The sequence below is a fragment of the Salvelinus sp. IW2-2015 genome, unplaced genomic scaffold (assembly GCF_002910315.2).
Source record: "Salvelinus sp. IW2-2015 unplaced genomic scaffold, ASM291031v2 Un_scaffold909, whole genome shotgun sequence".
In the NCBI taxonomy this organism is placed as follows: domain Eukaryota; kingdom Metazoa; phylum Chordata; class Actinopteri; order Salmoniformes; family Salmonidae; genus Salvelinus; species Salvelinus sp. IW2-2015.
This window is the reverse complement of record NW_019942642.1, coordinates 289,051-315,605: the sequence shown is the minus strand read 5'-3', so window position 1 is coordinate 315,605 and position 26,555 is coordinate 289,051. Positions and strand designations below refer to the sequence as shown.

The 26,555-nt window shown below is 42.9% G+C and overlaps 1 protein-coding gene across 1 annotated transcript in view; it reads right to left on the bottom strand.

Moving 5' to 3' along the window:
- Positions 1-20,561: 20,561 nt before the first annotated feature.
- Positions 20,562-26,555, bottom strand: part of LOC112069104 (SEC14-like protein 1) — a 10,473-nt gene continuing 4,479 nt past the window's right edge. The window contains exons 3-13 of the mRNA XM_070438410.1: positions 26,479-26,552; positions 26,128-26,317; positions 24,397-24,485; positions 24,206-24,276; positions 23,948-24,119; positions 23,650-23,784; positions 23,311-23,445; positions 22,854-23,108; positions 21,445-21,623; positions 21,077-21,178; positions 20,562-20,965 (exon numbers count right to left, since the gene is read on the bottom strand). Of these exons, the coding sequence (XP_070294511.1) occupies positions 20,893-20,965; positions 21,077-21,178; positions 21,445-21,623; positions 22,854-23,108; positions 23,311-23,445; positions 23,650-23,784; positions 23,948-24,119; positions 24,206-24,276; positions 24,397-24,485; positions 26,128-26,317; positions 26,479-26,552 (1,475 nt within the window). The 3' untranslated portion in view covers positions 20,562-20,892. The remainder of the gene's footprint in view (positions 20,966-21,076; positions 21,179-21,444; positions 21,624-22,853; positions 23,109-23,310; positions 23,446-23,649; positions 23,785-23,947; positions 24,120-24,205; positions 24,277-24,396; positions 24,486-26,127; positions 26,318-26,478; positions 26,553-26,555) is intronic.

Below are 26,555 nucleotides of genomic sequence, written 5' to 3'. Positions count from 1 at the left end.
GTGAGGAGGAGTCTACCAGGTCTGGAAGAGACTTCACCATACATTTTCTGGATTCAGGTTCACTCAAACATAATTTTAAGCTTTGTTTTACTATTGACAGTTACAGCTGATTTCAGGATTGTATATCAATTTGCTCTCCTTAAATATTTGTCATCTGAAGTATTCGTTTCAGTCTCTGAATTGTTTTAACAAACTTTTCGCCGCCTGCTCTGAATATCAGGGCATAAAAACTACAATCTGTGTCCTGAATTAGCNGATAACCAGGCTTTGATACAGGTCCAGTAAGACCAATGCAGCGCTCTATTCCACACAAGACGAGCCCTATGGGCTGGGTCAGAGGCCCATTTAATCCCTGATGGCGTGACTTACTCTGTAATTATGTTATTGTCTCGTGGTGCCTACGATGCCACAGCTTAACACTAACACAGGGATTAATGTTAACGTTATTTGATTCTTTCATCATTATATCCCCGTGGGAAAAGCCTGACATGCCCTCCAACCTTGACTACCTAGGTCAGCTTTCGGTAGAGTAGTTAGAGAAGAGGCTATCATCTGCATTTCACACAAAACTAAATCATTATTTTGAAGAAATGGTTCCATTTGAATCTATTTGCATTATATGCTCTAGTAGAGTAAGTTGCAAAAACGAAGACATAGGATCAAACTCTGTGAATTACTTTAAACTGGACTTCACTGACTCACAAACAGACAAAGCACTCACAAATGGCAAAAGTTTGTGCTGACATCAGCAAATGCAGTCGATGAAGGAGAGCAAACATTTTCCCTCCAAATCCTAGTAACCAATTTTGAGGGAAGGCACAAAAATATCATGACCCCACAAACATTTACCTGACATGTTTTCCTGCTACAGCATACCTGACATATCTAGCCTCTGCTGCTTTAATATTGATACTCCTCTGCTGAGGGGAAAACTCATTTTGCAGAGATGGAGGCAGGACTGTGCTCCCCAGGTGCCTGTTTGGAGGAGAGTGTTTGACCTGTAAAATGGAATATGGCAGGCCTGGTAATTAAAAGAGCTTCTCCCCCTCACTTAGTTTGGACTACAGAGAACTATTTCCAGAACCTGACCTCTCACTCCTGACTGGAGTGGTGAGGAGGAGTCTACCAGGTCCGGAAGAGACTTCACCATACATRTTCTGGATTCAGATTCACTCAAACATAATTTGAAGCTTTGTTTTACTATTGACAGTTACAGCTGATTTGTATATCAATTTGCTCTCCTTAAATATTTTTCATCTGAAGTATTCGTTTCAGTCTCTGAATTGTTTTAACAAACTTTTCGCCGCCTGCTCTGAATATCAGGGCATAAAAACTACAATCTGTGTCCTGAATTAGCCTAGTGCGCATGTGCACCCAGCTATATCCTGTCCCAAGCTTGTTTTCCCTGGCTAAACTAGCTGAACTACGGTAGTTTTCATTGCCAAACTTCATAAATACTGTACCTTCAACTTAAAAACTAATTTGCTAGTTATAGGATCATGTAAATAAGAAATTTGCTGGAAAGAGACTTGAAAATGATTTATTCTTTTGTGGAATAGTCATGACTGGTTCGAGCGATCTGTTGTGTCGTAAGACAATGGTGGGGAAGGATATCGTTGTTACTTAACGTGGATCCAAGTACAGTTTTGCGATCCACCAGGGTCATTGGTGTAGGGTTAGCTGACTGAGATACGTACTGAGATACAAACATCCCTCTCCCCGCTTGGCTACATGGGATATGTAGTGATTTTGCTGATTTTGCTATCTTATTTGTTGATTAAATCTGACTTTATTAATATAATGAGCAATCCAGGAATGTCATGAGTTAATTGACATGAGAAAACTAGAGAAAGTAGTAACTCTACAGAGCGCCCATGGCTATAATGAATGGCTGAATTACTTTTGGACACGAAGGGTCCACGGAGCTCCTCCACCTCACCACTCTATGCCAGCCTGACAGAGGGAGTTGTTTAGGGTTAACTTCTAGCTCGTCTAGAAAACAGACATCTGTCACTGAGAGGACATGGAGGGCAGACAGCTTGAGCTACAGTAAAATAAAAGTATGTGAGGAATTGCATGAATCAGTAATACCTCTAAGTTAGACTGTAATTGCAAAATGTTCATACTTTCTCTCTGCCATTTTCTCCCAACCCTTAATTCAAGACAACTCTTACGAGTTAAGGTGAAGTAACTTTGCTGGCATGTGATTGCAGGCAAAGTTAAAGAGGAAAGGCTGTGGGATCCAGAGACGGACAGCAGTACTGTATGTTAAACATGACACACTGTCAGATGCAATAGTCATTGTAGCCCTCTCTGCTGAGCTCTTGTTTTCAGAAGTGGGACAAAATGAGAGTACTGTCCAAGGTAACATATCCTTGCTTGATAAACACTTCATGGCGCTCCTCATCAATCAAAGCCATTCTACCGCGTATTCACTCATGTTATTCTTCTCTTCACAAAACAAATGGAAGTAGTGCTCTAACAAATGAATCCAGGCTGCAGAGGAAGGTGTGCTGTAATTTAATGAATCATACCGACGCCCACTAGATGTTACTTGTGCAATCACACTCAGACACATGCAGACGCAGACACACACACGCACACGCACACGCACACGCACACGCACACGCACACGCACACGCACACACACGCCTAGATACATGTATGTTACACCATGGATGTCATTGGTAGAGGAATAGCATGAGTCCAGTGCCTTTAACTCACGGGTGGTTCATACTGTATCTTGTAGGAAAGAAAGGGTACACATGCTGTTTTCCTTACAAGTGTAATTATCTTTCCCTTGAACCAGGCTACTGTGTTGTGTAGTGTAAACTAGCTGTGGGTAATGGCACGTGTGGGAGGCCTTCTGAGTGGCAAATTGAGTGAAGGCTGGTTACTGATACATAAAGAGGGTTGCAGAGCGTGAATGAGTTCCTGGTGCCTCGTCATGGTGTTTGTCCACGTTATGTCTGTGTGACTCTGATCCCCTGGCATCAGTCAGCCTCCTCTCTGTTCTGCCATTCAGACCCTCTGAGTAATGGCCTGGGTGACAAAGCCTGTCTGGGTGCCATTTGTCAGCATGTGTGGCCAGCTTCACTGACTGGAAGAAGAGTGAAGTGATGATTCATCCCAAAGTGGGGGATATTTAAGATCAGAGCTGGCAACACAACCCATGGCCTGGCCAAAGATGTGGGCAAGCCAATGTAGGGTACGTATGAAATATACTGGGAGTTTTGTAAAGTTGTTTTGTAAATTATTATTTATGCACTGACCTGTAAGGCATCTGAACCAGTCAAGTGTTACTAACACATGTCAAAGAGAACCCTTGAGAGTTCACCAGTCCACATACTTTGTAAAACATGGCATCATCTTACAACACCAATGAATTAAGAACCTTTCTTTGCCACATAACAACCTGCTATTTCTTCAGACTAGAATAGACTGAAGGATAACAAATCAAAACACTGGTGTATGTTCACTACATTCAATGACCATACTTCCACCATCATTAGTAACTACAGGCAATACAACAGCTCAGCATTAACCCTGCCATCCCTCAGAGCTAATTCAGCCATTAATAACCACAGAGGATTGTTTCTCTAATGGGAGGGATTTTAAGTTAATGTCACTGGACTCCTCAGCAAAGTCAGGGTAACTATCAGTTCCTATCGCTAATGTTTCTAATGCCCACTGACTTTCTATCCAGTCATTAACCCATATACAAAACATTAGAATTGGTGGTGTTTCTTGGAATGAAAAGCAAGGCAAATACATACTGCAGCTACCTGGTGAGAGTAAAATGTAAGACACAGGTAAGGGAGATCCTGTCCGATTATATAATATTTTTCAAAACGCAAATAGATAAGGACTATTTACTTTGACTGAAAGAGGTGCCGGTACTCAGCTCCGGTGAGCTCCTGCCCAAGTCAAGAACTGAGTATTTACCTGTTTATCATAAATCACATATGCTGGTGTTATCTACATCATTTGCACAACAGCAGGTGTCAGCTGCCAGCACAGTGTTCTGAAAGGGAGGTTTGATTCTCTTATATACCTGGAAGACAGCAAAGGTAATCCAAAGCATTATGTTTACATTGCAGAGACGCATCTGTTTGTGTCAGGTGGATGAGACAGGTGGCTCCAAACATGTAGAGAGGGAGGTGTGTGTGTGTGTGGTGTGTGCGAGTGTGTCCACAGAGGGTAGAAAGTTGTGCTACAATCATGCGATGTCATCTGGGTGGAGCAGAGCACACACAAAGCATCTGGTCCTCAGCACAGAGAGAGTTGTATAGAGATCCCAAGTCCCAGAGCAGAGTACAGCCTAATCTCTACCAAATGGTACTGCGCCGGAAACAAAATAACACAGATTGCTCCTCATGGACCCTGTATATACAATATACACGTTCACACATACAGTACATAATGTGAAATGAATAAAGATCCCTTCCATTCACACACACACAGTTTTTCCTTTGACATTACACAAATCACAATCTTCGATGTGATGAAGCACTCATCATAATAGACAAAGACCATCTAGCGTACACTTAGCATGATGGATTTAGCTCCACATTCATTAATAGAATGCTGAACATTGTCGCGCCATTGTAATAACATTTCTCCGCTATTGTGCCAATTTATTACAATATGCATATGTTATTCTAATGCCTTTAGAGCTTGATCTCTCCATTTCTTCACCTCTCAGTGTGCAGCCTTTCCTCCCCCACCTCGTCTCATATTGGCAATCCCATCTCATGTACTTCAGATCTTGCCGTTGTTCTTTTGTCACTGAGATTCTGACGCAATGCTATTCACAAAGCTCCCAACAGTGCAGCTGGTGGGGAGGGAGGAGGCGGCGGCACAGCAGCCTTCATCTGAAACTACTCAAAAGCCCAGTCCCTCATACTTACAAGTGCTGAAAACATCAATCGTCCATCTCTGGTTTGTGATAAACATTCAAACATGTCCAAAAGCAAAATGAACACGTATAAGTTCATTTATGCTTTGGTCTTCTGTAAACAACGCCCTCACGCCTGTCTCTTTCAAATGCAATCATATTATACGCGCTCGAACGCACACACACATGCACACACACACACACACACAAAGAAAAACAGTATGGTGTATTCTATCTGGTTACCCATCTGATGTTTTTTGTGTATCAACCATGTGTCATTACATATCTTTATCGATTGAAAATTCCAACCATTTTGAATTTGATTTGTTCTATAGAAATGTATAAATGTTATACAACGGCTCGTTGGATTCCCATTGTTGAGCCTCTCCGCCATGATATATGAGACAACATACACATGGCCGCGTTCATAGGTGCATCGTTACCTAGCAACCCACTACCTACTACTTTTACAACTACTAGTCTTAGCACCTGTAACTCGTCATGGTTGATTTTAAAGTACTTTTGATTTTTTATCCACTAACATTTAATGAATGTGCCAACAAGAAGAGGAGGAGGAGGATATTAAAGAAATGAAACAAGAAGAAGAGTTAGTAAATGTAGCATCACCTTTTGTTGAAAAATTGATGGTTTGGGAAATAATGTTGATTTTAATGCTGGTAACCCCCTATAAAAGCAATAATACACTCGAGTCATGTGTTATGACATTTTATATGGTAAAAGTCACTAAACACATAGCCTCTCATGTATATTGCTTTAATAATTCATTTCCAGTAATAGTTTACAGTAAATGTCAGATAAATTCTGTACTATTCCCCCTATTTACAACCCTACTCCGTGAACCTTCCCGACCTTCTACCGTTGTCCTCAGCTACCCTGTACTTCTCTCACTGCTGTCCTGGGATATTTAACCATCCCATTTACACTCCACCACCATCCATCCTTTCCCACTCCTAATGCCATTATAGTTTTGCACATAATGCACAGAGCTGAGGACGTAGCAACGCTGGATCAGTAGAACAATCAAAAACAACCCAGGATGTCTATCTTCTCCCTGTCCTCTTCCTCCCAACACCACACAGTCCACCCAGTAGGATCTGCCCATGCAAAGAAGACATCTGGCCAATGACTTGCATATAGAGGAGTAGAACTGGAATTGTTTGTTTCCACACACTGTGCTGAGCAGAGTGATGCTTTCCTTGCCTGGCTGGTTGGAGGTGCAATATTGATCCATGGGATAATACGGCAGCAGGATACTGTGTAGGAAAACATGAGATGGCTCCCAAGTCAATAAAACGCCACCTTCTCCTCAGAAGGCTATTTACTGTGTAATGSTGCTGAAAGACACCTGGTTCCACACCTCATAGAGAGGGTGATGTGTTTTATAGGCTYRGCCTCAGCCCTCAATGGGTGAAATGAAAACACACTCAACTGACCCACATTGAAATGCTGAAAGTGTTTCTGGGKAAAGCCCTAATGTAATGAAAATGCTGAGTTCYTCACGGGTTTGAACAACAACTAATCAAACAAYCAGCAAGCACAGCTTATAAATAATCATGAYGAACAWMRATATACTGTATGAGAGCAGTCATACAACCACATTTTCTTCCATTAGTCTTGTTTTTGATATCAACAAAAGTGAGAACAGAGCAGGAATAYTATTCTGTAATAATCTATACCAAACAAATAGCAACTGCTATGATGGGGCTCAGTTCAAACACAGATGGTGTATTAACAATACTAGGACAGGTTAGATAGAGTTCAAACCCAGACTCTACATGCCACTCTATACCCTTGACAAGTCATTAATATTAAGTCCCCATTCATCCATTGATATAAAGCGGTCTCCACCCCTCACATGCACTGGTCAGCCCTGMACCAATAGTRGGAGAGGTCAAAGTAACATCAATTAACCAGTGTGGATGGAACAGAGGCTTATCTGCAAGGCCAGTTATTCCCAGAGTTGTAACCTTAACAGTACACTCTTAGGAAAAAAAGGTGCTATCTAGAACCTTAAAAGGGTTCTTTCAGCTGGCCCCATAGAACACTTTGAAGAACTCATTTTGGTTCCAGGTAGAACCCTTTTGGGTTCCATGTAGAACCCTTTCTACAGAGGGTTCTACATGGAACCCAAATGGGTTCTACCTGGATACCAAAAAGGGTTCTTCCTAGAACCAAAGAACCCTTTTGGAACCCGTTTTTCTAAGAGTGTAGCTGTGATACCAAACATCACAGCCAGCCACAGAGCCAGCCCAGCAGTAGTAGCAGGCAGGTAGAGTTTGGTACTTAGACCTCCCATTAGTCAGGCAGTCAGTCAGGCAGTCAGTCAGCCAGTGTGATGAAGAGTGAGCTGGGCACTGCCCTCAAACTGCCGCCCCAGCCTCARCCCACTGACCCTCATTCCCAGACTCGCCCAGGTGCCCGCTTGCATTGCTGTGCAATTGAACCCTGGTCTGACTAATTTGGGCCACAGGAGCAAAACCCATAAATCACCTTCCCCCGCTCTGTCTGTCACTAAAAAAKKCTTCCCCGCCAGCTGGGAAGCAAGGCTTGGCTCGCAGGTTAGCAAGACGGGAGAAGAAAACAATAACTCCAGCAGGTATTACCTCGTTATGGACTTGATAGGCTGGCAGGATTCAGAGGGAGGGCAGCAAACATGGGCGCCACTGATTGTTTTATTKATAGCGAATTGATTGTAGCTCATAAAAAAGGATTTACAYCAGAGAGAGCATGGCTTTGATTGATTCAGGTATTAAAAAGGCAGTTCACTATCCTCAACACAAAAACAATATGCCTATTGTTTGTTATCCAGACCTTGGTAAAGTATCTGTTAAACATCTGTACATTTGGCACATGGTCTTTAGTCTATAGGTGTTTATTTTATTTTTATTTCACCTTTATTTAACCAGGTAGGCTAGTTGAGAACAAGTTCTCATTTGCAACTGCGACCTGGCCAAGATAAAGCATAGCAGTGTGAACAGACAACAACACAGAGTTACACATGGAGTAAACAATAAACAAGTCAATAACATGGTAGAAAAAAGAGAATCTATATACAATGTGTGCAAAAGGCATGAGGAGGTAAGGCATAAATCGAATAATTAGAATTTAGCAGATTAACACTGGAGTGATAAATCATCAGATGATCATGTGCAAGTAGAGATACTGGTGTGCAAAAAGAGCAGAAAAGTAAATAAATAAAAGCAGTATGGGGTGAGGTAGGTAAATTGGGTGGGTATATACGATGGACTATGTACAGCTGCAGCGATCGGTTAGCTGCCTCAGATAGCAGATGTTTAAAGTTGTTGTGTGAGGTGGGAGCCACAAATAAACAATATAGGGCTAACATAGATAGGAAGCCTAATGTAAGTATAGAGAATACAGACCCTAGCCTGATCAATTCTAACATCCGTCACATCTCATCAGTAGATTGCACCTATGATTCCCACATAAGGCGCCAATCATGGCTCATGCTCGACTAAAGTATGATTCATATGTGCACACTCCACTACACTCCCCTTTGACACTCGTACCTACACTCCCCTTTGACACTCGTACCTACACTCCCCTTTGACACTCGTACCTACACTCCCCTTTGACACACTGAGCACGGTTAGATGCACACAATAATACGATTATTGTGGATAGTCACATTCATATATTAGTTTGCTTAAAATGTTTGCATGCTTGGAAGAATAACGATTTCCCTAATATTACTGTTTACATGGACACATCTGAAATCAGGCTACTGATGGGACTTTTGATAAATGCAGAAGAAAAAAATCGACAATCAAAATAAACGTTCTACCACAGTGACCATGATATTTTTTGGAATACTATTTGATTCTGACTTTGGACATATAAAGTTTGTATGTGAAAACGATTTCTAAGAGAGAGAGAGAGAGAGAGAGAGAGAGAGAAACTTTCAGCTTTTCCAAACTCACTTCACTCGCCCATAAGAGGGAGGCTTGTGTTACCGGTGCTGGCACATGTACAGATCAAATATACCGCAGGAACCGCAACCTCGACTCATACATGCTGCTATGAGATCCTGTGGTATAATGGCAAAAAAACATACTTAATTAATTCAAACAGATGACAGTGCATGGCATGAAACCAGCAATCCAAACACTTGTTGTTAAGCAGACTGAACGTGTGTCATTCGGACAACAGCGATGACAGCAGGGGGAGAAATGGGGCTACAGCTTGGAGGGTTCAGATCGGAACAGACACCTCAATAACATCATTGATTTAGTAACACTTTATTTTAAGGGTCGGTAATAAACCATTTATATGGCATGTATAAAGTGTGTGTTCACCATTTATTAATCATTACTCGCATATTTATAAACAATTTACTAATCAATAGTAAAGTATTTTTGCAGCCCCTAATCTAAAGTGAGTGCTGTTTATGCTTTATTAATACTTTATAAATGTATTGAGTGACCAGTGTAATTTCTCACAAAAGGATGGGCATGCTATTGGTAGACATTCCAGCAGTACCTGGTAAAAGAACAAGCACACAACCAAGGATATTTAAGGAAATATATATACATTTGTGAAGTACCTTACTAACTTTTACAAATGCAGGAGTAATGAATAATAAATGGTGAGCAAACTGTTGGTAAATGCCTTATAAATGGTTTATAAATGGTTTATTACGGCCCCTTAAAACAAAGTGTTACAATTGATTTTCAGTGAGCAACAAACTGATTGGATTCGTATCTGAATCTTCAAATCTAATGATTAAACGAGACAGGTTGTTAGCAGTGAACTGACATAGTTACACAGCAACATGTAGTCATTGAATGGCTTGAACARAAAGAGCTGAGGTGGAAGCACCCAGATCAGGACACAACCTTAGTGTAATGGGGCTGGGCTAGATAATAACKCTGGTAACTGTTCCTTTCTATTGCTCTGCACAAGGCAAGCCTCATAGGTCTGGGGAAACMATTCAAACTGAAATTACATTTTAGCACTGCAGCCCTCGGGAACATTACAATGAAATTCTGCAAATTTCCAACACTCARCTGAGGCAAAGACCATAATMAATTTTTATTGTTCTGTGCAGGCAATCAGRACAGAATTGAGTYAGGACTGTGAGCATTTAAAGCCGCAATGGATCATTTACATTACTGCAGTCAGAGAGAGGGAAAAGGACAGTGGGGTTCCATTTGGAATCATCTCCATTGTCACACAATGGGACGAATACACTAAGCTCAGCACAGTTCAACCAGGAGTACCAAGATATCCCAAATCCCAAATCTCTTTATCAAAATCCTCTCATATATCAGGTGTACATCTGCATTGCAGATCAGTTGTGTACTCCATCAGTCACTGTGCATGCGCCACTTTGAAGACTTCCTCTCTAGCTCTAATCACGTTGAGTAAGGGAAATCCKCAGCCTTGYRATGAGCACACCTTACYCCGGTCCCTGCSACAGAGGCKCAGTCTGGACCCTTTCATCTACTGAGWGTGTGAGATCCGTTTAATCCGGACCCGGCTGCCCTTGATTCTAACTGACGRTAGGATCAATCAGATTACACTGAAGCATATGCTGGAACAAAGGAGAGGAACGCCAAGGCATCTTGTCATACTATTCACTTTACAAGTACAAGTTATGGGATACAATTCTGACTGTACTGCTAAGAATAATGTAATGTACAAACTTCCATCAATTTAAAGTGATGGTACTGTACTCAAGGACTGACCCCCCTCACCCCTCTCTCTTTCTCTGTTGTGATTAACCAGGCATGGTCTAATTGTCTCAGTTGAAGATCCAACAGACTGATCTAACCATAGAGATCCTATTCAAATGCTATTATTATTCTAATTCCTAATTCTATGGTTCTAACCATGAACTTGTTGAGTCATGCTCAGAATMATTAAAATGCCCACCAATGGCACTCAGTCAGTTTGTGATCCAAAACAATATATTAATGCAGTGGATGATATGACAGGAGTGAGAGAACAGGGTCTGACAGCCAGACAGAAATGTTTGCATCTGTATGATGCGGATAATAAAGTGGATATAAAAAAGCTTTGTTTGACTACGTGGAATAAGAAACCCAGAAAATACGCATGAGGTTGTTGGGCTCACTGCTCAAGACATTTCTTATGAAAAGACTGAGGAGGGCTTAGAGACGACAGAAAAAGATAGATGGAGAGAGAGAGAGAGAGAGAGAGATCATGAGGACATACAGTATTGTACAGACACAAACGTGGGGTATGATTGGCTGTGATGTACACGGGGCTCCTGTCTGGTGCAGAAAAGCAGAGAGGTGACATCCGMTCCAGACATTGCAGCAGTGCAGAGTACAGAGCTGCTGATGAGAAGTGAAACAGCACAACCAGATGGCTGAAAAACAGCTTAGCAGCTTGCTCAACCACAGAGCTGTAGTTGCTCCCAAACCCTAACACAACAATGGTATATCAATATTAGGCACATCTGAATTATATTGCTGTACATCGAACTGTGGCTTAAAATGTTTTGGATTAAAGCATTGATTAATGCTGATCAATTATTTCCTCAGTAGGCTATGTACTACATCCTACCAATAGATATCACTCTGTCGAGCACTCCATCACTACAGTTTTCCACTTTGATAACAGGGGGATTCACATGAAACTTGACACGTGAGAGCATGATCTTATTATGCTTTTTACAAGGTCACCTATCATAGTCCTCCTCAACACTGGATGTTAACGAGCCWTTTAACTCTGTTTACTGCATGTAATTCCTCAGCACTCCTGGATTTACAGTACATCATAGAAATCAATTGTCAAGTCAGACGTTTGCTCTCTATAACCTGGACGGAACCTGCACATTTCATAGCGAATTGCTTCCAATAAAAAAGCCAGAAAATGTGGTTGAGCGAGGCATTACTGGGGTATATTAATGTACTCCTGTCACGTTCGTTTGTTGAAACGGACCAAGGCGCAGCGGATGTTGAGTTCCACATAATTTTWATGATAAAGTGAAACTTATCAAAGACAAAAAACTAACAACGAACCGTGACTACAGAGGTGCTACGTGCACTAACTCAAAACACAAAATCCAATATCCCACAAACACAGGTGGGAACAAACACTACTTAAATATGATCCCCCAATTAGAGACAACGATTACCAGCTGCCTCTAATTGGGAATCATACAAATCACCAACATGGAAAATTAAACCTAGAACCCCACATAGAAATAATAAAGTAGAACACCCCTCAGTCACGCCCTGACCTACTCCACCATAGAAAATAAAGGCTCTCTATGGTCAGGACGTGACAACTCCCTATTTAATGCAGTTCACCGCGTTGTTGTGTCAGTCTGAGAGAGGAGGACTGAGAGAGGAGGACTGAGAGAGCCCATTTGGATCTGCTTAGTTTTATCAGTGCATCAGGGTATAATGGCAATTTAATGGAACAGGCTGGAAAGCATTTGCCTTGAGGCTGACGGTGCAGAGGTTCATCACTCAATACACCCAGCCACAGAGCCTAGTGATGTCCAGTGAGGACACACAAAGAGTGTCAACAAAATAGAAGTAGCAATGTGTTCACTCAGATCAATTCAGTTAAGAGGCAGTTGAGTTATTTCACCTGATCCAAAGAGCAAATTGAAGATGACAAGGGAACTTTCTAAGTTGAAGATTGGTCATGTGAGGACATGCCATCCATAACAGTCCCCTGGCTGTCTCTCGGTGCTCAACTGCTAGACACACAGGCATGTGTCTACCATCAGGTTAACCATACAGCCAGAGCCATCGAACAGACYCTCCATGTCTCCTATCAGACCTGCAACATGAGTCCCACTATATTCTCACCGCTAAACGACACAGCATCCATCATGTCTTCTGTGGCGAGCCACTCCTCCTAGCCCGCCTGCTGAGAGTGACTGGGGGAATAGRAAATACTACGTACACACGCTGACAAAAGGCCATTTCCCATAATCCATCAGACTTAGACGACTTCTTTAGATGGGATGSAMGAAAACATGGAGTATCCAGACRAARGCTAATATCAGCTTTAAAGAGAGCCTGGCAGCAAGATCAAGTCTCATGGGTAATTGCCTGAGATGTATATCTAGCGGTAAGCCCCTCCCTCACTCTCAGGCTCTAACTGGCTTGTTGGGACTCCTTTTCTTCTTTTCATCGTTGCCAAGGTGACACAGACACACTACCATGCCAAGATGACCAGATTGGACACTTGCAGTTGTACAGCTCCTAGTGAAAATAATTCTCCATTGAACGCAGATTGTGTTGACAAATAACATCTAATATAGAAAAAAAAGATTGAGCCCAGCTAAACAGTGATTAAACATGTTGAATAGGCATGTGTAGTAATTCTCTGTCTCCTCCGCCAGATCATCAATCAGACAGGATTGTCCTTTCCACAATAAGTGCATAATAGGTTTAGCAGATCAACACTGCACAAAGACTCTGGATGTACAGTCTTATCCTATCTTGACAGGCTATTTACAGCAGTCCATTCAGGCTGCATGGTGATGGGGCTCAAGCCTTCATCCCTGTCAAGAATTCCCAGCCAGCCAATATGGGTAGTTAGAGTGTGGAGCTTGTTCATTTCCTAAACAGCCCATTACTGGCAAGAACATGGTGGCACAAATCTAATGTAATGTAATTCTGTCCAGACAGATTACATTTTCCCTTCAAGCACTGCAGGGCCTGTCAGACTCCATCTACTGTCAGTCTGCTGTCAGAACCACTCTTCTCACAGTCCCCACGGACAGACAATAACAACAGCCCCATCTGCATCTCTGGGAAGAATGATTGTTCCTCTTTTGGACAGCAGAGGAAACGTTGGGTGCATCTCAATTGTCTACAATGGKTTCCTCTGTCCATCTCCTTTCCTTGCTTTGCACTGATTAGAATGAGCAGGGCAGGTGAAGCAAATTCCCAACAGACACCTACCAGGTTGCTTTCATCTAACCTGTGTTATAAGATTAGTTCAGATGAAGGAGAGGAGACGAGGGGAGGACTTTAGACAATGAAGATGTCCCCCCTGTCTATGAATGTACAGCCCAATAACCCTTCCTGACCAGAGTCTACCCATATCACTACCCTGTGCTACAGCCAATGGACCAGATGGACAATTACTGTCACAGTGGATAGAAAATTGGGCCAYCGGGCCTATCAGTCTCCTCCACTGGCCTTAAAGATGTGTAATCAGGCCCAGACTGATGGTGTACTTACTGTCAGTGGGCCACATAAACACCAGAGAGGAAAGGCATCCCTCCACGGCCTGAAATGAATGATCTTAATCAACAGTTATGATGAAGCAGTTTGTTCATACGAGCTAGGAAGACACACAGGCCACAAACACAGACAGATTGAGTTGGTTGCCAGTATGCATCATGGGAGCGGTTACGGCCTGGCTTACAGTAACGACCTCATCAGTATAGTGAGAGGGTGCAGACATCATCGCTGCCAGAAAGCATTTTCCTCACAGAGCTGTGCTGCTCCTACCTTCTCTCACTTCTTCCTCCCGGGTCTCTGCTTCATTACAGCTGCATGGAAAGTGCATCTACGGGCTCAGTACAGGTACAMGTAACTGCCAAAATAAAGGAAACACCAACATAGTGTCTTAATAGGGTGTTGGGCCACCCCGAGCCACCAGAACAGCTTCAATGCACCTTGACATAGATTCTACAAGTGTCTGGAACTCTATTGGAGGGATGTGACACCATTCTTCAACGAGAAATTCAATCATTTGGTGTTTTGTTGATGGTGGTGGAAAACACTGTCTCAGGCGCTGCTCCAGAATCTCCCATAAGTGTTACATTGGGTTGAGATCTGGTGACTGAGACGGCCATGGCATATGGTTTACATCGTTTTCATGCTCATCAAACTATTCAGTGACCACTCGTGCCCGGTGGATGGGTGCATTGTCATCTTATGGGGGCATAGCCATGGTAGCCAAAATAATGGCCTGCCCAGCATTTTTATTCATGACCCTAAGTATGATGGGATATTAATTGCCTAATTAACTCAGGAACCACACCTGTGTGGAAGCACCTGCTTTCAATATACTTTGTGTCCCTCAATTGCTCAAATGTTTCCATTATTTTGGCAGTTACCTGTACAGAACACTTCCAGAGGTTGCATTACACAGTTGAATACTTTTTACCCATAGAGACTGAGAAGGGYAAGAGTACTTTTTACCCATAGAGACTGAGAAGGGGAAGAGTACTTTTTACCCATAGAGACTGAGAAGGGGAAGAGTTCACTGGATGAACAGACAGAGGGCTAAGGAGAGTGAGACAGAACAGTGGCATTGTTGAGACACCCAGCCACTAAAACAGACGTAGCCACAGGCTCCAAAACAGAACCCCCTGACAGGAGTCCTGCAATACTCCCTCCAAAATAACATCTCACCACAGCATGAGACGGGAGAGAAAAGGGCCAATAGGCAGCCTGCCAATCCCCAAGGATGCCCAGAAGCTAGCTGTCCTGAATCTCTCTCTCTCTTCATCATCCGACCTCCAACCCTTTCTTTTTCTCTATTTCAGTCATCCACCTTGTCCCAGAGTATTGAGGGCTGCCCTACAGTCAGCCTGTGTTCACTGAGGCTTGGCAGGTAAGCCAGGGGAAGAAGGATGTCTTAGACACCGCCCTCTCCTCCCTTCCCCGCGGTGTGATTGGCCCCGCTGGCAGAGACAGATCTGTCCAGGTAATCACAGCAGACTTTTCCCTTCTCTGCACCAACCATGGTTCCATCTAGACTGGGCTCATTCTAATGGGTCAGGGAACACAGACTGAGAGCAGACTGCTCTGAGCTACACAGCTGGGCTCTCAGTCTACCCATTCAGTCCACGTACTGACTGTCCTCATASACAGGTAGCCAATAGCTGTTCAGCCACTGTTTTGTTATGCTTCAAGTTCGGCTTTAGAAAATCACCAATCTGTTTACAGAAAATCATCTGCAAAAGAATATTCTAGCTATATTGACTTTCATGTCTTGTAGTAAGTTCAGAATGTTTTTCAGTTAGTCAGAACCTACTGTAATTCAAAGAGTGTACATTCTCTATTGCTATTTCACAACATACCAACCTGAGCCATTAATAATTGAAGAAACAAAAGATATGAGCTGAGCCTGGCATTCAGGCTGAAATTGATGGGTGCCCCACGTCAGGGAAAATGGATTGCTTGATGTTCTCGTAACATTTAGGAAGGGCCAGCCTATACCTGACGCACCAGTCCTGCCCTCGGTTTAAGGGGTTATGGAACGGAAATGTCAAGTCTGGACGGCGGTCGGCCAAGAAAACACACCAGAGAAATAACACCAGGATTGATCTTCAGGAACCAATACAAAATGTACTTAAACATAACAGAGACAGATAGCTGCAAACAAGGGCAARGCTTTGGAAACTTGTCCTAAATTGAGGATAGATTGATGGCACTATTGTTCCAGGGAAAGCAATGCAGTAAGATATAAGAGATAGGATGAGGAATCACAGAGAAATAGACTTGACTGTATCTATCTTGTTGTGGACAAATMAATCAGGKCATCATAGTGTARTACAGAATATGAGTTWYGTTATTAGACAGCTTTTAAWACAACTGAGATACTCAATGTTCTCMGAGAATATYTGTTCACATGGCTAAAAAACTGTGATCAGTATTCTCTTTCTAGACTAACCTCAATCAAAGCMCTGAGGCACTGAGTCAGAGCTGTAGAAACTTTAGACACRGCATACTAACATGGCACATGCATTACTTTAAACGTTTCTGTTCAACTTCTTCTTCCCTAATTTTTTTTTACCAGACTCATCCGGAATTCTCCTTTTCAATGAACAGGAAGGTCAGGCTTTTCAGATGGAAGCGAAGGAAACACGGCCCTGGTTTTTAATGAGAAGCCACACGCTGGAGCATGACTTTCTAGCCGTCTGTCTGGTTACACTGTCTTAATATTGTCTTAATATGGTCACATGGAGCACAGGACTGAGAGAATGTAGCCTGGGGGGCTGAAAGAGAAGAGAGGGAAAGAGAGGGAGAAATGGAGAGAAAGAGACAGAGAGGGACATAGAAAAGCAAACGCATACAATGAGATGCCCTATTGACATCAAACAGAATGAAGCACAGTAAATAAGGTATAGCTAGCTATTCAACATGAATAGCACACAGCATACAGGAAACAAAGTGCAGAGTGGCAGGCAGCAATGCCATGATGGTATCACTCTACTCTATATCAATGGCTTCCTAAGAGATGTACATTTCAGGCAACTCTGGAAAGTGGCACATGGTATGGAATCATCCCCCCAGCACTATGCTCATAATAGATCAACAAACCAACATCAGTGACTCATCTTGGCAAGATGGCAGCACTCCTCCCCAGTCTGGACTGTGTGTGCATCCTCAGTATACTGTCTACAGAGGTCCTCTCTAACCGCTGCAGCATGTCTATGGTTGAGGTGCCACTGCAACATGGCCAATGCATACACAACCGTGGAGATGGTGATTGACTTCAGGAAATAACCTTCACCATCTCTCCCCTTTAAAAATCAATGGCTCAGCTGTAAGCATGGCTGATACATTCAAATTCCTGGGGTCCATCATCTCCCACAACCTCAAGTGGGAGGACAACACCACAGCAATCGCCAAGAAGGCACACCAGAGGATGGTTCAGGTCAATCAAGACCAAAACCTCCCGCCACCTGGTTCACGATGATCTTCTCATTCATGGACTATGCACCCTGCACTATCATCCTAGAACTGCACATTGGTCGTTGCACTCTCTACACATCCACATATGCACCAAACTCATAGATATTTCCCACCGCACATCATCCAGTACATAAAAAATAAAAAAAAAAGGTAAACATCTCTTCATACATAATTTAAAACGTAGCTTAGTGTTTAGTGAAGCTTGTAGTTCTTAGCTTACATAAGATTGCACATACCGCATGTCGATTTGTGTAAACTCAAATTAACACTTGAATGATATATGTGCAGATGATGATGTGCAAGTAGAAATTTTGGAAATACTGCTGTGCAAAAGAGCAATAAAGTAAATAAAACAATATGGTGGAGCTAGTTTGTCTGTATATCTTGTATATATATACAGTTGAAGTCGGAAGTTTACATACACTTAGGTTGGAGTCATTAAAACACATTTTTTAACCACTCCACAAATTGATTGTTAACAAACGAATATTTTGGCAAGTCGTTTAGGACATCTACTTTGTGCATGACACAAGTCATTTTTCCAACAATTGCTTATAGATTATTTCACTGTATCACAATTCCAGTGGGTCAGACATTTACATACACTAAGTTGACTGTGCCTTTAAACAGCTTGGAAAATTACAGAAAATTATGTCATGCTTTAGAAGCTTCTGATAGTCTAATTGACCTCAATTGGAGGTGTACCTGTGGATGTATTTCAAGGCCTACCTTCAAACTGCCTCTTTGCTTGACATCATGGGAAAATCAAAAGAACAGACAAAAATGTAGACCTCCACAAGTCTGGTTCATCCTTGGGAGCAATTTCCAAACGCCTGAAGGTACCACGTTCATCTGTACAAACAATAGTATGCAATTATAACACCATGGGACCACGCAGCCYTCATACCGCTCAGGAAGGAGATGCGTTCTGTCTTCTAGAGATGAATGTACTTTGGTGCGAAAAGTGCAAATCAATCCCAGAACAACACCAAAGGACCTTGTGAAGATGCTGGAGGAAACAGGTACAAACGTATCTATATCCACAGTAAAACGAGTCCTATATCGACATAACCTGAAAGGCCGCTCAAAACCGCCATAAAAAAGCTAGACTACGGTTTGCAACTGCACATGGGGACAAAGATCGTACTTTTTGGAAAAATGTCCTCTGGTCTGATGAAACAAAAATATAACTGTTTGCCCATAATGATCATCGTTCTGTTTGGAGGAAAAGGGGGGAGGCTTGCAAGCCAAAGAACACCATCTCAACCGTGAAGCACAGGGGTGGCAGCATCGTGTTGTGGGGGTGCTTTGCTGCAGGAGGGACTGGTGCACTTCACAAAATAGATGGCATCATGAGGGAGGAAAATTATGTGGATTTATTGAAGCAACATCTCAAAACATCAGTCAGGAAGTTAAAGCTTGGTCTTCCAATTGGACAACGACCTCAAGCATACTTCCAAAGTTGTGGCGAAATGGCTTCAGGACAACAAAGTGGCCATCAAAAAGCCCTGACCTCAATCCCATAGAAAATGTGTGGGTAGAACTGAAAAAGTGTGTGCGAGCAAGGAGACCTACAAACCTGACTCAGTTACACCAGCTCTGTCAGGAGGAATGGGACAAAATTCACCCAACTTATTGTGGGAAGCTTGTGGAAGGCTACCCTAAACATGACAGAAGTTAAACAATTTAAAGGCAATGCTACCAAATACTAATTGAGTGTATGTAAACTTCTGACTCACCGGGAATGTGATGAAAGAAATAAATCTCTATTATTCTGACATTTCACATTCTTCAAATAAACTGGTGATCCCAACTGACCTAAGACAGAGCATTTTTACTAGGATTAAATGTCAGGAATTGTGAAAAACTGAGTTTAAATGTAGTTGGCTAAGGTGTATGTAAACTTCCGACTTCAACTGTATATTGTATACTCCGTGCTCTTACATTGAGGCGGAGCTAGTTTGTCTGCATGTGTGTGTATGTGTATATATATATAGTTTGTCTGCCTGTATATTGTTTATTGTGGCAGTACCATTTCACCAAGTTAAATTCCTGTACATGTAAATGTGTTTGGAAAATAAAGGTGAATACTAATGTTTATTGACATAGCTTGGATATGACAGAGATTTGGTCGACCCCAACTCAATGCGGATGGTTACCCGATCAAGAGAACGGAATTAGACTGTAAAGGGCACAAAGTTCAATCATTAACTGGCCAATGAGACTTGAGGAAGTGTGGCTCCGAGTCGGAGTTTGTGGACAACATGTGTCCCAGGAGGTCATTAGAGCGGAATGAAATATTCAGCAAACATCCTCCTGGTAACAACAGACAGCACACTTCCTGTTTCACCAACACTGACAACCCAGCAGGGAGCCCAACAACCAAGCACTGTAAAGCAGGCCGCCTCTCAACCAAGCACTGCAGCCGCCAGCCATTTGATTGTGTACGTATCACCAGCTACTGTATAACAGTCAAGGGCAACGGAACGACAAAAGGAAAAATAAATTAGTCGGCTTTAGCTAGAGGCATCTGATGAGTTTATGGAAATTAAAAGTTTTATGTAAATCACAACCACAAGGCGGGCGAAGGAACGCAATACTGCATTTAAAATGAGCACAGAATAATAAACATGTAACAACCAGTAGCCTGTACCACCTTGTTGACGCAAGGTCAAATAGTGTTTTAGAAAAGACATGGCGGAGGTTTAGGAACCTCTCACAGTAATATCGCTGATAGGCCATATCAGTTATAACTTATGCCTTCCTCCATTTCAGCAACACAACTATAAAAGGTTGAGTACAAAGGAAGGAGTGACAGAGTGGCTGGTAAGACAATCACTGGCTGGAGAAGGGCTACTCTAGTATGGTTGTGTGTAGCAACGTTCCTCGTGTAACACACTGACATCCTATGGTGAAGAAGGGTAACTTCAACAGTACCATCTGAAACAGTAGTCATCATTGTATTACACAAACGCTGAAAATAGTAAGCGCTTTATTGTTCAGTTTCAATAAAATGGGAAACATTTCTGTCACCTCCCTTAAAAAAGAAAGAACAATGGTTTTGAAAGAAAGAGGATGATGATTGTTTGCAAGACATCTTCATATGCATTTATTCATATAGCAGATGTTCCACTTCCAGAGCAATCTTAATGTCGCAAATTATAGATACAGATTAAAAAATGTACATGTATATTTTAATAATATATTCCAGTGCTTTAAATGCAAGTACTAGAAGGTGCTCACAGGTAGGAACTCCACTGTTCCACCACATGGCATTAAGGATAGGCTATCCTTGTTCCACACAGTTCATAACAGTTCTCTCATCCCCTTGGGTAGGGTTAAGTCCTCATTGGCAGGTGTTGGTACAGCACTGGTTTTTCTTTAAGGCAACAGGGCAGAAGTCAACAGTATCAGAAGTCAGTTAGATCCTAAATGGGATCTCCATGTTGCAAAACTCAAACTCCTTCACCTCCTATTGGCTGGATGCTACCTTGATACGGTGGAGCTGGACTGTGATTGGCTAGAGGTGGTGGTGGCGGCACTCAGCTGGGAAAAGCCACTGTGACTGGACTCCAGACTGGTCATAGAGCCCCTGGACAGACAGACAGACAGGCAGACAGACACACAGACAATAGATTAAATATCTATCAAACACCTTTTCTTAGAGCACTGTTTCCCTAAGAATCTTTATAAACACCCTTATAAATTATCACAAATACATTTCCCCCACACAACTACACACTGCCTAAAAAAACAAGCTAGCCTAAAACATTTACTCACTGACATGCAGCAGCCCTACACACTAAGRATCACTATAACAATACACTGCGTTATACAGTATAGTGAATGGTGACTGACCTGAAGTCTTCGGAGCCCAGCACCTCYGTGTAGAACATGACCTTACACTTGTGGGAGGAGACCTGCAGGGAGGCCAGCACGTCYTCCACCCGGGGCAYACTGGAGGTAGAGCAGGCCGGGGAGCAGTGGAACCGCCATTGGAGGATGTAGAACCCGGGCCACCGCGTCACATGGGAGCCCTGGGGAGAGGAGGAGGYGACAGGTGAGGTGGAGGGTCAAAGGCAGCGTTTCCATTCAAATGCCGGCAATAGCTAAATTACAGACTTTATGTAATAGAAACCCATTTGAATTCCCTCATATGTAGGCAAATACTTTGGAAGGCGTGTCCACTGCCGAGTGACACCACATGGAAGTGACTGCAATGATTATTGAGCTACGCAAGGAGGAGGAAGGATAGCCTACAAATTGAACGTCAGCCCCTTGCATGTCTCCCTCTGTGCCTTTGGCTACTGGACCAGGCATTAGATTAGAAGAGGGAAACTAAATGACTTCATCTAAATTCTCCTCCTTGGTGGACTTGTATGACATCTCTGTAAATGGTCTTTTAGAGAGATTCATCTAGCAAAACGTAATAAAATACTTTAATATTTATCCTCTGTATTCACACAGCTTTGTCTGTTAGACTCGCTGGCARGGGAAACTTTGTGGGATGGTACCAGCTGATAAAATGTTGCAAGTTTGCTAGTGAGAATGTGAACTAAAGACAGACAGCCGGAGTAGACAGATGATGGGATTGAAAGACAACCTAAACCAACTTCAATGCATTACAATGTTTTTATTTGTCGGCTTTTAGGTATATAAATATATATATTATGTAAAAAAAAACATTTTAAAAAAACATCCAAAAGCCAGCAATTACCAGCTGACAGAAACACTGGTCAGAGACACTGCTTAGGGATGAAGAGACAGCACAGAACTCCCATTGACATCAGTAGATGTTTCAGTTACACTCGCGTCTTAGGATTCAGATCTGAGGTTGGTGGTTCGTTTCCGTAGTGGTATATTGTAATTACTTCGCCACCATGGCCTATTTATTGCCTTACCTCCCTTATCTTACCTCATTTTCACACACTGTATGTAGACTTGTTCTACTGTATTACTGACTGTATGTTTGTTTATGGTGTAACTCTGTGTTGTTGTATGTGTCGAACTGCTTTGCTTTATCTTGGCACGGTCGGAGTTGTAAATGAGAACTTGTTCTCAACTAGCCTACCTGGTTAAATAAAGGTAAAAAAAAAWAWATACAAATAAAAAGTAGTACATTTTATCACGAACACATATATTCGGAAACGTTCAGAAACACAGCCAATTGAACAGACCCACTTACACAAATCCAAATGAGGTACTACCAATCATCAGACCCACCTGTACCAGCTGTGGATGTGACGGTGCCTGTTTCAGTCTCTTACCTGAACACTCTCTCCCTCCTTGCAGGTGAGTGCTGTCTCCACCATACTGTAGTCTTTCCCKAGAATCCAGAATCTGTCAATCAGCTGCATGTTGTTGGTGGCTGGCGACACGATGCTGCCGTGGGCCCCCTGGACGTCCCTCTTGGGGGGCTGGGGCGCCCTCCTGGAGTGGTAGATGTTGAAGATGACGTCCCCTTTACACACGTCAAAGTCCCAGGTGATCACAGAAGAGGGCTCGGAGATTTCAATCAGCAGCTGGAACAGGATCGGTAGTGAGTGAACACAGTAGGACAAAACTACAGACAAATGATCGTTAAATCACTGTAATGGGTTTTTATAGCTTTTTGCTGTAACGTTGTATTTCTCCACTAGGGGGAGCAACCTAACCCACTGTTTAAACACAGTCAACTGAGAAGCTGGAAAACACATACTGTAGTTACTGTTTAGATCAGGTTACCTCATGTGGGGCACCCTTGAAGACACTGGCAGTCTTGTAGATGGTGTCTGTCCACAGCCGCAGCTCCTCACTTTCCAGCGCCTCTGCTGTCCTGTACAGAGATTTGGGGACCATACCTCCTTCAGGGATCTCACACTGGATATGACATGACAGAGGACACAAGAGACACAATCATCCCCCAGTTCTATCAGCACACACAGCTAGGAAAATGTATAATAAGATGACCCAATGTTAACTATATTATGTACTAGCAGCATTAGCCAATATGAATTCATATGCATGTAGAAGGGTACTGTCTACAACAGCCAGATGAGACTCCGGTCTGCCAGACAGACTCACCAGGCAGTCTCCTCCCAGGAAGTCAGGGATGACCTCTCTATCGATGTAGTCTACCAGACCTCCAGGCCCCTGGTAGTCATTCGCAGCATACACCAGGAACTTCTTCCTGGTGTTCTCGTCAATGAATGGACTGACCTGAGAACAGAGCACAGACACTCAGGGTCAAAGGTCGTCTCATATGTTTGCGCTGCACATGCAATTGAATACAACTGAACGTGATCAAGTTGGAGAGAAAGAGAGAGAGAAAGCACTGTACAATGTAATGTACACTACAATGTGTGATGTTACAGGCTCTCACCAGGGTCCAGAGCACAGGGAAGACCCGTGGAGCCCTCAGTATGAGCAGACATCCCAGGGTCTCTGGGTAGTTAGCCTCCACCACCTCTATGATCCTCAGCAGGGCTTTAACCCCCGGACGCCACAGGTGACGCATGTTTAACCCCTCCAGGTCCACCAGGCACGTCCAGCAGCTGACAGATAGAGACAGGAGGGTTATAGGACATACTGTATTCAGGGATGAGAGACATAAGAGGAGTGAGTGTGAAATGGTAGCTACCTGATGGGTCGGCCAAAGACTCTGGTGTTCTCTTCACAACGCCTCAGACCTTCCTCGTTGATGGACAGGACCTGAGGGAGAGTGAAGAGGTGAGAGGTTAGGGGAAGGGAGAGCATTTGCAAATAGTATGTGTTTATGTATTTATGTGTGTGTTTATACCCTGCATCTGGATGTGTGTGTGTCATACTCACTTGTCTCAGAAGGGACTCCTCGCCCAAGGCGCGCACTAAACCCTTGGTATCCATTTGACCGAGTCGCAGAATATACAGAGGGCGTCCATCTATAGACAGACATGGACACAAACACATTCAGTTTCTCTATTGAGTTAACTGAATACTGTCTGCGTCTGTTTAATGTCATGATCATTACTGATCCTCTGTAGCTTTAACAGTGAGGTCACTGTTAAAGCTACAGAGGATCAGTAATGATCATGACATTAAACAGACGCAGACAGTATTCAGTTAATCTGATTCAGTTTCTCTATTGAGTTGTGTTGACCATAATCACATCTACAGTATATCCATTTACAACTCACATTAAAGTCATTCATGTAAATATAGGCATTTTACTACCAGCTGTATTTGCTTTTAGGTGGGGGTTATTGTGGTTACTATGGGCCACTTCCTGGTCTGAGGTCCTAGATGTCCGATTGGCTATCAGCTAAGTGGAGATAATGGGTAATTTCCTCTGCCCAGACGTTTCTGACACATGCCAGATCTTACAATGCCTGGACAGGTATTTTACATCTCTGCTAACCACATCATATGCTATAGCAATCTGTCAGCTACCCGTCTGACTCATGCCCACAGACTGGGAGATTTCCCTTGACACATAGTAGGCAGGTTTCCATTGACCCAGGTTTATACAAATATAAAAACATTGTGGCAGTGAAATGGAAACGGCAGCTGTAGGGGAAACGTCCTAAAGATCAACAACACTGTATCATCTGTTTGACAGGGGTGGATTTTTATTTTGTCCAACATTCTTTATTGTGACAAATGATAGAAACGGTGCTTCGAATAAATAATGAAACGGTGCTTCGAATAAATAATGATTGCCCAATAATTTTGACGGTACGCGGGTCACGTGACGTCATCATGTAACTATAAAGCTCCTCTCCACATTTCATTCTAAATGCCTGCTGCTTGCTAAATCAAAATGTTCAACTATACAAATAATGTTTCTTTGCAGGACAAGGATTGTCCTGACTTTCAAGAATGCCTGAATTGCATTGCCTTGCTTTTCTGGTTTCACCATCCAACTACTTATGAGCTAGAGGAGTGCACGTTTCACCATGGCACAGTCCGTGGCATACATCGGCACATGACAAATATTTGTCATTTCTTGCATTCTATCCATGCTGACTTTTGCAAGCTACCTGAGACATGAAACGGATCAGTGGGAGTGGGCATACAGGCTTATTAATGCACAATTTGCCAAAATGGATAATGAAAACACTTCAATCACTTAAATTTGTGTTCAACACTAGGTTCTTGCAAATAATCGTATTTTAAATGTTTAGGTGTGACGTCATTACGTCCAGCTGTTTTTACGGACACAAAACAGTTCAACAGAAATGCCCCATAGCAGGCAATTGTAGCAACTATTTTGTATGCAAAATGCCCCCAAAAAATTACTACAAATAATCACTGGACAAGTTCATGGAAACATAGCTAGTGATGTCACTTCCAGAGAAGCAACCAGACATTACAGTTAGTCATTACCAATACATATAAGAGCTGGGACACATTCACTAGAAACCAAACGGAAGAAAACACTGTGAAACTGGTGGTGCAGTACTTCCTGAATTTGTGCAATAAGAACACTAATTTCCCATTTCAAAATATATTTTCATCTTCTGTCTGTGCCCGTTGAACACTACCCTGCCGTTAAAACCTTATCCTGCTCCGAGAGGTACCTACCTCTGTCGTGGTGGTGCCAGCCCCCGGTGTAGTAGTCATGTAGCAGCTGAGGTCTCTCCCAGGAGTCCAGCAGGAAGTCCACCTGGTGCTGCTTCCTCCAGGTGAGCGACTGACACAGGATCTCCCGGGCCTTCTCCAGGTTAAAGTCCCGGGCCCGCAGGAAACGCAGCACGTGCTGGTCCTTAGGGATCTAGGGGAGGGAGAGGAGATTGTGTTTATTCAGATGTTGTGGTGTGTGTGAGTTGGATGTGTGTTTTACTTACATCTACGTTCTTTGGATTCAAGTTTTGCTCGCTTGCAGCTATTTGAGTCAGAGTTTGAGTGTTAGGTGTGTTCATACACGTGTCCAACCTTGCCCTTGTGGGTCTCCTGCAGCCACTGGCGTAGTCTTATAAGACAGCTCTCCTGCAGCGGCGTCAGGTCTCCTA